This window comes from Rattus norvegicus, chromosome 16, assembly GCF_036323735.1.
Source record: "Rattus norvegicus strain BN/NHsdMcwi chromosome 16, GRCr8, whole genome shotgun sequence".
Classification (NCBI taxonomy): Eukaryota; Metazoa; Chordata; class Mammalia; order Rodentia; family Muridae; genus Rattus; species Rattus norvegicus.
This window is the reverse complement of record NC_086034.1, coordinates 6,678,813-6,692,794: the sequence shown is the minus strand read 5'-3', so window position 1 is coordinate 6,692,794 and position 13,982 is coordinate 6,678,813. Positions and strand designations below refer to the sequence as shown.

The 13,982-nt window shown below is 45.7% G+C and overlaps 1 protein-coding gene across 8 annotated transcripts in view; it reads left to right on the top strand.

Moving 5' to 3' along the window:
- Nucleotides 1-13,982, top strand: part of Mettl6 (methyltransferase 6, tRNA N3-cytidine) — a 37,415-nt gene that overhangs the window by 12,591 nt on the left and 10,842 nt on the right. For 5 of the 8 annotated variants that reach the window (XM_039094269.2, XM_006252582.5, XM_063275137.1 and 2 more), the window contains one exon: nt 1,806-2,569. The exons of 1 other annotated variant lie outside the window; for it this stretch is intronic. In XM_039094269.2, coding sequence (XP_038950197.1) covers nt 1,806-1,853 — 48 coding nt within the window. In that variant the 3' untranslated portion in view covers nt 1,854-2,569. Of the gene's footprint in view, nt 1-1,752; nt 2,570-13,982 lie in introns of those variants that run through there. 2 more of the 8 variants (NM_001007623.1, XM_008770988.4) reach the window with 2 other exon arrangements.

Here is a 13,982-nt window from a genome sequence, read left to right as displayed (position 1 = left end):
AACTTCCAGGACAGCCAGAGCTACACAGAGAAACCCTGTCTCGAAACACCATCACCACCACCCCCAAAAGAAAGCAAAGTGGAGGGCTGGAAAGATGGCTCAGTGGTGAAGAGTACCTCCAAAGGACCTGGGTTTGAATACCAGCAGCCACATGGTGACTAACAAGTCAAGTCTGTAATGGCTGCCATGGGCACCGCGTGGATGTGATGCAAACATCTGGCAAAACATCCATGAACGGAAATAAAAATGAATGTATTTTCTTAAAGTGGAAAATGTGACCAAAGAAACATTGCCCTCTGGCCTCTATGTATGTGTGCTATTGCACACAGGTGCACACAGACACACACATAACACATACTCCACATACAAGTTAATAATAAAAAATACTTTAAAAGGCATTTTGGATCAGAAAATGCCAAACATTTCCGTTTTTAAGTGTTTTGAGCATTAATTTTAAGTCTACCTAATAATCTGGAATAAAAGATGGTTGGTTTTTTTCTAGCTCTGTGGGTAGGGGTGAAGGGGCTCTTTTTTTTTTTTTTTTTTTTTTTTGGTGATGCCGAGACTTGTCCCCAGGGCTTCAAGCATGCTAGGCAGGTGCACTGCCACTAATCCGTGTCCCTAGATCTTTACCTTTTAGTCTTAGGCTTAGGTTCTTTGTTTTGAGTTTTGTTTTGTTTTTTTCATTTCGCCTGTACCGTGTGCATGCCTGGTCTGTGCAGAAGTCACAGAGGATCTCCTGGGACTGAAGTTATGGGTAGTGGTGAGCCACCACGGAAACCAAGTCGATCTGCAAGAACAGCAGGTGCTAAGAACTGATGAGCCTGCACATCTGCAGCTCTGTGGTTTCTAGTTGTTTGTTTTTAAAACAAAACCTCAAGCCAGTAGCCCAGGCTATCCCTAACCTTATAGCAGTTCTGTGTCTGCCTCATATGTCTATTTCCTGACGTCATTCTAGATGTTAAAACTAAAAAACAAGTGTGCAATTAAATGTACCATGTCAGGTGGAAATGAAGATGAACTTAAGTTGTGGGAAATGGCCACATCTGGCTCAGTGCTTTAGAAGCCATCAGGAAGCCCTAGTGGTGTCTGCACAGTGCTCTAGAGCACAGCCACACAGTAGGGCCCTTAGTGGGGTCTGTGCTGTGTTCCCCAGTCCTTTATTCTACTTGTTTGGTTCATTTAACCTGTGTGATGTTTTGCTGGGGTGAAGTTGTCACTACCTGGTAATACACACACACACACACACACACACACACACACACACACACACACACACACACCAATGCTGGTCACAGGTATCCTTCCTTTCTAGGAACAGGTTGAGCATGTGCAGACCTTTTCAATAGCTAGCTTGGGCTTTGTTTCTTTTTAGTCAGACTTCTGTATTTCCTAACACAAGAATAAGCCAAGATAGAATCTTTGTTGGTTCTTTAATTGGAGGTTTCCGTTTGGGTGTTAAGACCATGAGAAGTAGGAATGTGTTTGTTTTTAAAAAAAAGATAGAGTGAAGTAATGAAATATAAATGAGGAGTGAATGAATGAATGAATGAATGCAGAGAAAGCAAGCCTGCTAGCACAGCCTGTATTCCCAGCACTGGGGGAGTTGAGGCAAAAGTATTAAAGAGTTCAGGCCAGCCAGAGATGTAAAGTGAAATCCTGTCTCAAAAGTAAAAAAAAAAAAAAAAAAAAAAATCAAAGAAGAAAAGTTTAAAAACAAAATCAATATTAGCATTGAAGTTTTCATTACAGAAACAAACCTTCCAGCTGTCTCAGCCCTCAAAGCTCATCCTGTTGCCTTCTAGAATTCCTGGCGAAGCTCTTTGTGGATGCAGGTTATGAAGAAGTGGTGAACGAGTATGTGTTTCGAGAGACAGTGAATAAAAAGGAGGGCCTGTGTGTGCCACGAGTTTTCCTTCAGAGCAAGTTCCGGAAGCCCCCGAAGGACCCAGCTCCTACCACTGACTCTGCTTCACTTTTAAGAAAAGAATTTTAAACTGTTTTGTATTTTTTTATATTCTGAATTTTTAAAAATTGCATGTGTTATTTTTGTACTAAGAACGAGTGAAGCCTGGGGAGCTGGCCCAGCAGGTAAAGGTGCATAGCTGTGCAGGCCAAGCAACCTGAGTGTGGTCCCAGCAGTCTGTCCAGGAATAAAGGCAGGGGGCTGGCTGTTGGATTCCAGCACCCACAGGGCTGCTCACCACACTTCCCCGCCCTTAATTCCAGGCCCGAGGCATTGAGTGCTCTCTTCTGGCCTCTGCAGGTGGTGCACAGACATACATGCAGGCAAAACACCCAAATTACAAAAGAAAAAACCCCAGGTTTGGCAATTTGAATTTATCCTCATATTCGTACCTCAAGACGAGAAGCAGAGAAGGAAGAATCATCCTGCAGCTCAGGACCAGCTCACCTGGGGTACACAGTGTGGCAGACCTAAGAGACCTGGCCTCACAGAGGTGGAGTGAGAGCTGCTGACAATTGTTTTCTGACCTCACATGTGCGCAAAGAAGTAAATAAAGTGAATTTGTGTGCACACTGTAGTAAAACAGAATTGTAAGTCCTAAAAGGAAAGTCTCTTGGTTCAGTTGTGTTCCCACAAGGGAAACGGGGGAGCCGAGTGTGCGATAGATGAATGGGTCTCAAATTTTGCCAGTAGTAATTTAAGACAGTTGTTGGCACACATACAGTCTTAAGCACTTAGCGAAGACTAATGCAAATGTGCATACCAATCGGGTGCTCGTGCTTGTTAATCTTTACATAAAGGATTAAATCTTGGGTCCTAACTGCCTGTAGCTCAGTTGGGAGAATGCCAAGAAACCCTGATTACATCCTCAGCCCTGAATTAACCAGGTATGGTGTCACCCACAATCCCAGCACTTGAAGGATAAAGGCAGGAAGACAATCAGTGCTGGGGGTGAGGCGACAGTGCGTGCTATGCAAGTGAGGAGCTAAATTGAATCCCACAAATCTGCCTAAAGCTGGGCATGGCACATGTCTGTAATCCCAGCAGTGGGGGCTGGGGACAGAAAAGTTTCCAAAGTGTGAAGGCCACCTAGCCAGGTATATTCAACCACACAGAGCAGAGATAACCTGGTGTAAAGGAGAAGGTCCAACCCCAGAGGTTATCCTACCTCCCACAGTGTCCCAGCACTGTGTGTCCCCTCTCACAGGAGAATATGTGCATACGTTCATCAAGTGTATAAAAGTCAGTGAGGTGAGAGCCAGCGATGTGGCTCAGCAGATCCGGGCTCAGCAGTTCAGTATTAGAGCCACGTTGTGGAAGGAGAATCACTTCCCACAGCTGTTCTCTGACCTCCATATGAGCACCATGGCTCACGTTTACACACAAAGTAAACATTTAAAAGAGGTTTTTTGGGGCTGGAGAGATGGCTCAGTGGTTAGGAGCACTGACTGCTCTTCCAGAGGTCCTGAGTTCAAATCCCAGCAACCACATGGTGGCTCACAACCATCTGTAATGAGATCTGATGCCCTCTTCTGGTGTGTCTGAAGACAGCTTCAGTGTACTTAGAAATAAATAAATCTTAAAAAAAAGAGAGACTGTCTCAGAAAAGCAATTCAAGATATATTTAAGTTCTTTATAAAAAAAAAAAAAGGTTTTTTTGTTGTCTTTTTTTTTTTTTTTTTTTTTTTTTTTTTTTTTTTTGGAACTGCTGTATAGACCAGACTGGCCTTGATTCACAGAAATCTGTCTCTTAAGTGCTGGAGTTAAGGGCATGTACCAGCGTGCCACACCAAAGTTTCCTATCCGAAATTCAAGGTCATTCCTGGCTACACAGCAAGTTTGATGCCAGGCTTAGCATCAAACAAAACAAGACAAAAAGCCCAGGATTGAGTCTTGGTTGGAAACTTCATACAGTAGATGTCAGACATCTTCAGTTCTTTCATGGGTTATTGAAACTTTTTGCAATTGTTGCTGCTGAAAACACTACATAGGTCTGTGTAGTACAAAATGGAAACAGGTTTGTGGCTGTTTGAGAAATCGTTGGGAATTCTGTCCTAAACCTAAATCAAAATGTAATGACATTTAAAGAAACACAAGTCAGCAACTTGTGTGTGTGGGGGTGGGGGGGATGAATAAATGTGGAGGCGTCCGTTCCGGAAGACGCTGTATCTTCCCCTCACTCTCTGCCTTATGTCCTGGACAGTCACTGACTGATGTGGGGCTTGTCATGGGCTCTCAGATCCCCCGTCCATACCTCAGTGTGGTGTGGGGTTGTACCCAGCTTTTTCTGTCTGGATGCTTGGGATTTGACCCCAGGTCCTTGTGCCTTCACCCCTTAACCACTACATGTTTGCTTACCGTGTGTATAGGCGGTTTGTTTGCACATGTCTGTATATTACATTCATGTGGTTCCCGTGAGGGCCAGAGCTGTCAGGTCCCTGGGACTGGAGTTACAGTGGAGTCTTGAGTCACTGGGTGCTGGGAATCGAACCTAGGTCCTGTGGAACAGCAACCAGTGCTCTTAACCACTGAGCCATTTCCAAGCCCCCCTAAACAGTGATCTTAAAAATCATCCTAACAATGCAATTTTAAAGTTTAGTAATTTGATATTTACATGCTAAGGACTTTGGTAGGAAAATATTAAGTCCTTGCTTGGCATAATTAAACCATTGTTCCTGGATGTCTTAATTTTGGGGTACTACTGCTATGAAGAAACACCATGACCAAAAGCAGAGTAGGAGGGAAGGGTTTACACTTCTACACCTGTAGTCCATTGTTGAAGGAAGTCAGGATAGGGACTTAAACAGGGCAGGAACCTGAAGGCAGGAGCTGATTCGGTGCGTGTACGTAATAAGACAACTTTTAGGAGTTCATTCTCTGTACTCTTTCAGGAGATCAACCTCAGGTTGTTTTAGAAAGGATTCAGGTTCAGTTCCCAGTACCATCTGTAGCTCCAGCCCCAGCACATCCAATGTCATCTGCCTTTGGTACCAGGCCCTTGTGGTGGACATGCATATATGCAGGCAAAATTCATGTTCGTGTGCATTAATAAACCCAAAAGCAATCTGTTGCTATTGTTACTTTGAGACAAGGTGTCCCTAGCCTGGCTAATAGCCCTGGTTGGCCTGAACACTCTGTAGGTCAGGCTGGCCCCTGCTGGGATGAAAAGCATGCACCACCCTGCCTAGCTAAGCTGGTCAGTATCTTGCTGCTTTTGTTGCTGTAGTAAGGATTGAACCCAGGCCCTCAAGTGCTGGGCATGTACTCTACTGCTGAGTGAATTCCCAATTAACTCAAAAACCCCAGGTCCTCAAGCTTTATCTGCTAAACGTCTTGCCAGCCTTTGTGTCCGTGTGTGGATGCCCTCTGTAATTGGCCAGTTGCCCTGGACGGGGAAGGGAAGGCCAACACCTATCTTCCCATCTGCCCAGTGCAGTTTCTCAAGAAACAGTTGATACTACTTCAGAGTTTGCATTTCACCTGTGAAAGGACATTGGCCTGGGCCCAGTTCCCTGTGGAGAAGCGGTGGCTAGAGAGGATTGCTGAGGCCCAAAGCTAATTTTGTAAACTATGGGGAACTCCCTAAATTAGTCCAGTGACCCATCTCCTGGGCACTGCCATATGTGACTTTTGAATTATGACACATGAAGTTCTTTCCTGCAAGCCTTTTCTGTGCTTGCAGAAAAAGTTGGTGAGAATATCCTCGTGAACACATGGCTGGCCAGGGCCTTGAAGAGGCATGGTCCTTGTGGGGATGCAGCTGGGCAGTAGCCACTGTGGTTCTGTCCTGGAGAGGAGAGGCGCTGACTCGGAACTCAGTTGTGCTTCCTGGCCGGCCTTCAGGACCATCTGTTTCAACTTGAGAGGAGCTCTTTTCTCTTGCTAGTCAGATACTCTATGTAATCTCTTCTTCAGAGGCTCAAAAAATGGCTGAGTAAGAACAAACCTGATAACATAGAAGAGTTTGGATTTGTTCATTTGGTTGGTTGGTTGGTTTTCTTTAAAATCTATTTCTAAAGGATGGACACCTATAAGAAATCACATAGGTCTCAGAGGAGGAGCCAGGAGGGTCTAGGGTCTCAGTTCAGTCCCTGGCCTCCACTAAAGGCATCCCATGCTGGCTTAGCCCAGGATGCTGCTCAAGGCCTCTTCCAAAAAGTCCATTCCGTGTAGGTCTAACTGCTACCTCAGACTGTGGCTGAGCCTGGTAAAGACAGAATAAAGTAGGAAGTGGGAAAGGCAGTGTGTGGTAGGGAAGCTCACCTGGGAATTCTGGCCCAGTTCTTTCACTTTTGAACCTCAGATTAGATTCCCCATGATAAAAAAAAAACAAAAAAACAAACAAAAAAAAAAAACAAAAAAACAAAAAAAACCCTTCAAAGTGTGAGGATTAAAGTGAAGTTTTGTGATGTGTGACTCAGGGTGAACTCTGTGTACACAGGCCTCATCTTGACGTGTTACTGTTTAACCTGCACACAAAGAGCTACAGAAAAGCAAATGCTTGCTTCAGGGATGTGACGGTGGGCACCCCTGCATGACAAGCATCCAGCTGAAGAAATGGCTGATCAATAGTCCAGAACCCCAATGTTCCGTCTAGCCACCGATCCCCCCAGCCAGGGTGACCACCACTCTGACTTCCAGCATCCACGCAGTTCCTTTCTGTTTTAAAATCTCCCCAAAAGAATTTAAAGATGACTTGTACAGAAACGGTGCTCTCCATCCACCATGCGGCTCTCAGGAATTGAACTCAGATCTTGGCAGCAGGCACTGTGATACGAGCCATCTCACTGAAGAGTGTGGCATTGCCTCGCCCATACAAAACAGACCCCAGAGACCTCCTGAGTCTGCCGAACACCACTACAGAAGATGCTGTGCGTATTGTACTAGTCAGAGTTGGAGGTGTGTGTATAAAACACCTCACAGTGTAAACTCTGTTCTCTACAAGACCCTATGCGCATATACGGTGGATGCTGCACTCCACAGTTAAACAGACTGCACACATGGATACGAACAAAATGTTACAGGCTCCGAGTCTGACCAGCCAGGAGCAAGTGGAGGACTTGCCCCATGCAATCAGCCATGTCCCCGAACCTAGGGCTGCCACCAGGGCTAGAGGAGACCGTCCACATCCGAGGGTTTTATCCATTCTATAAAGTCCAAATAGTATGAAAGTCAGTTACATGCAAGGTATTTCTAATATGTGTGATATTATGTGATTATATGTGATATTATGTCCAAATGTTCTAAACAGGTCACAAACCAGCTCCTCTTCAAGAAGGCTTAATTTCTGGAATCCTTGCAAATACCTTGGATTGAACTAGGCCACCACAAGGTGGTGTCAGATACTCAGTGTTCAAATTGACACCACCACCACCCCTCCCCCTTTATTTTATTTTTTTTCTTTTTCTTTTTTCTTTTTTTTTCGGAGCTGGGGACCAAACCTAGGGCCTTGCGCTTGCTAGGCAAGCGCTCTACCACTGAGCTAAATCCCCAACCCCAATTTTTTATTTTTATTTTTTAAATTTTTGCCAATGGTTAACTTGGTGCTAGACTTGAACTCAGAAATCCTCCTGCCTCTGTGCTAGGATTAAAGCTGTGTGCCGCCAAGGCAGAGCCTCTGTAACAGTTACACAGGGAGCATTTTTCTTGTCATTACAGAGGAAGGAAAGGATTGCTACAGATGTGCTTTCTAGGTCAACATCAGCTGGCGAGAGCAATTCACTGGACAAAACGAAATGGGATGCCTTTACCCATCCTTCAGTCTGCTTCTGTGTTCTGTAGTCAGTTTGCTCCCAGCTAAAGCTTCGCCTTTTAGGCAATCTCTGAGGAACCGACTGGGCAATCAGAAGCTTTTCCACGTGGACAGATAGAATAGACCCCATAGACCCCTTTTCTTGGTAAATGGCTCCACGGAGGTACCACGTGTGAGATTAAGGTGGAGCAATGTCGGGGCTGTATCCTGGATACAGGTCTGCCTCACGCATTACTCATAGTGGTCTTTTGTGCTTTGGGGGGGGGGGGCAAAGGTTACGCAGGCTGGAGGTCAGAAGAACCACCTTCCAAGAGTTGGTTCTCTCCACCATGTGAACCCCAGGGTGGAACACAGACCCTCAGACTTGGTGGTGGGTGTCTCGATGGGCTGAGCCCTCTCCTGGCCCCAGTATCCTGTAGCTGGTTTTCCCGTCCACAGTTGCCACAGAGGACATGGAAATGGGGAAAAGGTAAAGCAAGGGTTACGCAGAAGAACCATGTTTTCTGTTGGGAAGAAAATGTTTCCTGCAAACTTCTATATATTCTCTTTCCAAGAGCAAATAATTTATTAGAAATAAAGTTAGGCCGGGTAGTGGTAGCACACGCCTTTAATCCCAGCAGTCCGGAGGTAGAGGCAGGCCTGGTCTACAGAGTGAGTTCCAGGACAGCCCGGCTCACACAGAGAAGCCCTGTCTCAAAAACAAAACCAAATAAAGTTAAGACATTTTTTTCCAGTTTTCTTTCCTGCTCTTTTCAAATGTGTGACATTTTGTTACATGTTCAGTGGGTGCCATGAGAGTACAGGGCCCCGTGGATCACTGTAGCTGGAGCACCAGGCCGGGAGAGAAGGCAGTGCAGATGCATGCTGGGAGGTCGGGAATGCCGTCATGGTTTCAAGGATTAGCATAGAAGGGACTCAGCACAGCACCTGGACTGGACGGTGCTGGGTAATTTTATGTAAACCTGACACAAGCTAGTCATCTGAGGGGAGGGAACCTCAATTAAGAAAACACCTCCAAGGGGCTGGGGATTTAGCTCAGTGGTGGAGCGCTTACCTAGGAAGCGCAAGGCCCTGGGTTCGGTCCCCAGCTCCGAAAAAAAGAACCAAAAAAAAAAAAAAAAGAAAGAAAGAAAACACCTTCCAAGCTCGGTGTGGTGATGCACACCTTTAATCCCAGCGCTTGAGAGGCAGAGGCAGGGGTTCTAGTGAGACCAGCTTGGTCTATATAGTGAGTAGCAAGGACAGCTAGAGCCAAGCTACATAGTGAAACCCTGCCTCAAAACAGAAGGAAAGAAAGAAAGGGGGGGGGGGGACAGACGGAAGGAAGGAAGGAAAGAAGGAAAGGGAGAAAGGGAAGGAAGGAAGGGAAAGGAAAGGAAAGGCCTCAAAAGAACAGGCAAGCCTGTAGGACATTTTCTCAATTAGTGATGATATGGGAGGGCCCCGCCCATTATGGGTGGTGCCCTCCTGAGCTGGTGCCCTATAAGAAAGCAGGCTGAGCACACCAGTATAAGTAAGCTAGTAAGCACCGCCCTTCTGGCCTCTGCCCTGTTTGAGTTCCTGTCCTGGCTTCCTTCAATGATGAACAGTTGGGACAGATGAACAGATGGAAATGTAAGCCAAATATATCCTTTCCCTGTTTTTGGCCATAGTTTTGTCACAGCATTAGGAATGCTGACTGAGACACAGGGAGGGGTTTTGGGAACCACGAATGCGACAGCCACCACGGTTGTTTAGAAGGAATTTTTCCACATTTTCACAAGGAAGCTGAGACCTGGGCACTGCCACAGGGACGAGAACGTGAACATGATTGCTTCCTAGTATCCTGCCAGTTGTGATCAAGACTGGCAAAGCGAGGTGATTCCCCAAGGAGTTAACAGCTGCTACCAAAGTGGCCAATTACATCTCAAAATGATTAGAAACGAAATCAAGACTCTTTTCTGCTTGTAAAACTTATTTTGTTTAAAAATTCTGATGTGGGACTGGAGAGATGGCTCAGCAGTTAAGAGCACTGACTGCTCTTCCATAGGCCCTGAGTTCAATTCCTAGCAACTACATGGTGGCTCACAGAACACCTGTAATGGGATCTGATGCCCTCTTCTGGTGTGTCTGAGGACAGCTACAGTGTGCTCATAAAATCTCTTTTTAAAAACATTCTGATGTGTGTGTGTGTGTGTGTGTGTGTGTGTGTGTGTATGCACATGCCAGGAGAAGAGTGTGGGGTCCCCTGGAGCTAGAGTTACAGGGATTATGGGATCTGAACCCAGGTCCTCTGGATAGCAATTTCTGCTCATCTTTCCTGCTGCCTCAGGATGATATTCTTGATGACAATGTTTTTCTTTCAGCACTTTGAATATATAAATGACCTATAAGACTTCTGCTGGGAAATTGATTAAGATGAGCATATTAGTGCCCACTGATTATCCCAGCACTGGGAAGCTGAGGCAGGAGATCATGAGTTCAAGACTAACCTGGGCTACATGGGAAGGCCCTATTAAATAAAAGAAAAAGAGAAAATGTGCTGTTAGTACAAAAGTCAGCTACGGTGGCTTGTTTTTCTAATTTTGTCTTGTATTTCCCTTGCTTTACAGTGCTAGGGGTCAAACCTTTCACAAACCAGGCAACCACTGAGTCCAACACCATTTGTATATTCTATTTTGTAACCAGGTGACCCAGGAAGACCCTAAACTTGGAATCTTCCAACTTCAGTCTCCCACAGAGCTGGAATTCTAGACCTGTCTTGTACTTTTGACAGATTGAATATGATAGCCCTTGTATAGGATCTTTTGTTGTTTGAGACATAAATTTATGTAGTCCAGGCTAGCCTCTGAGTCCCTATGAAGAGAATCTAACACTGAATTCCTGAGCCTCCTGCCTAGAGGATCCTTCATAGTCAAATCTATTAAGATCCTTTGAGCTTCCTAGACTTGATCTCTATCTTCCCAGAGATTTGGAAAGTTTCTACAAGTTTTCATATTATTTTGGGACAGGGTCTCCCAATGTAGCTGTCTGTCCAGCACTTGCTGTGTAGATGAAGCCAGCATTAATCCCACCCGGCTCCTCCCGACTCTGCCTTCCACTGGGGCACCATGTTGACTTCAGCAGCTGTTCCATTGCATAGGATTTCCAGGGTGCTCGACTTCTCTCCTCCTTAAGGAACCCTGTTCTGTTAGTGCTCACTTGTTTAATTGTGACCCTCGGGTTCAAAGGCTTGCGTCATCATTTTAATTTTCCGGTCCCTCTCCTCTTATATGGCTAGGTTGCTTCCAAAGGCCTTCTTCAGGCTCAGGAACTCCTTGTTTTGTTTGAGCAGGGTCCTGCTGCATAGCCTCAGATGGTGTTAGAGTCGCTGTGTAGCCCAGGCTGGCATGGAAATTGCTCTGCCTCCTGAGAGCTGGGAGTCCACGTGTGTGCTGTGCCCATCTGTCAGTTTTTCCTTATTATTTTCATTGGGTTATATTATGTTCTTTGCACATGGTATTGGGTTCTACAAGGTCATTTTCACTCAAGTAAATACATGATTTTATGTATCTGTGCAAAAATCTCAAATCCCTAGCAGAGAAGACAAGCTGAATTTACTTAGTTATGTCCAGCTGAATATACTTTCTTGCAAAGAACACAACATTCTTCTATATAGTTAAAACTGATGTGTGGATATACTACATTTCTTTATCTATTCCTTTATTAATGACATTTAACTTACTACTGTGCACAGTGCTTGCAGTAAACTGTAATGAGCAAGTCTGTCTCTGATACATTATTGACTTAAGTCCTTTGGCTAAACTCACAGAAGTGCTAGAGGTGGGTGTAGTTATGATTTTGGAATTTTGGTTTCTTTAAAAAGCATAAGCATATTATAAGAATGTTTTCATTTCATGTTTAATCCCAGTCGTGGGCTATGGGGCTGCTTCAGACTGTCCTCAGCAGCTGACTGTGATTTGCCTCGCGCTCTAACAGAGGTCGTGATTTTGTCAGCTGCAAACGGTTTCTGCAATTGCATGCTGTTTGGAATTCTGGGGACTCTTCAGAGACTGTATAAGGCATGGTGAGCTGTTGGTTGGTTGTTGGTGGTCATGGTTTGTTAAGTAGTCATGCACAAAGAAGAAACAACAAGAAGAAATTAGATATCCTGACTGTGAAGATCAAACTTGCCCCAGTCATCAGGAAGTAGTCTAATGATAAGACCACCCTTTCCCAACTCCTGCCTTTATTCAGGGACCTCTTTCCTTTCCTCTCCTTTTTTCTTTCTTATCTAGTGTTAGGAGGTAAAGGGGGCGATATAAAAGGGGTGGCCATGTGCTGTGTTGTGTGTCTGCCTCGGAGGGGCAGTCTGAACACCTCTGTAATGGAGGCCCTCGGTCCACACTTTCCCTGTTAGGGAACAACAATGGGATCTGGGATGATTGCTGTGTTCCCGGTCTCAGGTGTGCCCAGTCTCCTGTGTTTCAAAGCGCTGCTGGAGTTACTGCTGGGAGTTGGGAATGAGGTGAGGGGGTGAGGGGTAGGTCTTCAGTCAGAGATTGCCCTCAGGGGATCCATCCAAAGGTCTAGAGGAATCCTGTTTGGTTCCTAGAGAGTACAGGAGGGGCTGAGAGAGAGGAGGCCTTCTCTGGGAGATTCAGGTGGGGCTCTTTATGATGGCCTCCCCCTGCAGCAATCCTTGATGGAAGAGATGGTCCTTGCTTGTCCAAACAGGTTTATTTGGTGACAAACATGAATGTATACAGTTTACACAGGGTGAACCAGGAATTAAATGCCTTTTTCAGGGGCTGGAGAGATGGCTCAGCGGTTAAGAGCACTGACTGCTCTTCCAGAGGTCCTGAGTTCAAATCCCAGCAACCACATGGTGGCTCACAGCCATCTGTAATGGGATCCGATGCGCTCTTCTGGTGTGTCTGAAGACAGCTGCAGTGTATCCATATACATTAAGACATTATATAAGTCTTTTTTTTTTTTTAAATTCCTTTTTCGGGAAGGGATGCCCAGGAAGGGAAGCTCATTGGCTGAATACTCAGGCCCATCTCAATACCTCATTAGCATGGAGAACTCCAGGTTTTCATGCTACACAACTTTTCTCAGATAGATGTGAGTCCGGTGGCTTAGAATCCTCCAGACAGATCAGAGAAGGCGAAAACCTGCTGACAGGGGAGTCTCCCATTTGCCCCAGGCTATGGTGGGCTTCACCTTACTTAGAGCTTTCCCACAGTGACGTGTGGAAGAAAAACCCACAAAGTAGGGAAAGCCACAGCTGAGTCAGATGGAAGACGTTTTAGCTTTTTGACAAACCTCCATAACCTTCCCTAGACTAGCGTTTTACATTCCAAGTAACAGTATATAAGGTTCCCTTTTGTCTGTGTCCACACCAACACTGCTGACTTGTTTCCTTGATGGTGATTGCCATTGTGATTGGGCTAAGTTAGAGTCTTAATGGTTTTTTTTGTTTGTTTTTTGTTTTTTTGGTTCTTTTTTTCGGAGCTGGGGACCGAACCCAGGGCCTTGCGCTTCCTAGGCAAGCGCTCTACCACTGAGCTAAATCCCCAGCCCCGAGTCTTAATGTTTTAATTTTCATTTCTCTGATGCAAGGGTTGAATTTTTTTTGTGTGTTTACATTGACCATTTGTATTTTCATCTTTTTGAAATGTGAGTGTGTGTTCACCTATGAGGTGCCTGGATAGCCGCGCGCGCGCGCGTGTGTGTGTGTGTGTGTGTGTGTGTGTGTGTGTGTGTGTGTGTCTGTGTGTGTGTAGGCCTGAGGAGAACCTCAGGTATCATCTAGGCCTGATATTTGAGACCGAGTCTTTCATTGGCCTGGGGGTCACAACTTGGGTTAGTTTGGCTGTGCAGCGGGTTCCAGGGATCCTCTGGTCTCTGTCTTCCCAGCAGCGGGGTGGCAGGCGTCTGCTTCACGTGGGTTCTGGTGCGAGCCCAGGCCCTGATGTTTGCTTTCCCGGCTGGGCACCTTCCAGGCTCTGTACTTCACCGTTCGAGTAATAGTTATCCACTTCATTCACCCACTTATCAGTTGATGTCCCTAATTTCTTGTTCTTTAGTTGTGGGGTTTGTTAGCATTCTGTCTAAGCTCCACCCCCACAGTTACCTGGCAACAACCAGGCGTGCCTGACGCTATAGAAGGGGCTGCTTGCCCCCTCCTCGCTCTCTTGCTCTTGTTCTCTCTTGCTCTCTCTTGCCTTCTTGCTCTTCCCCTCTTCCCTTTTGCCCCTTCTCTCCACGTGCTCATGGCCGGCCTCTACTCCTCTACTTCCC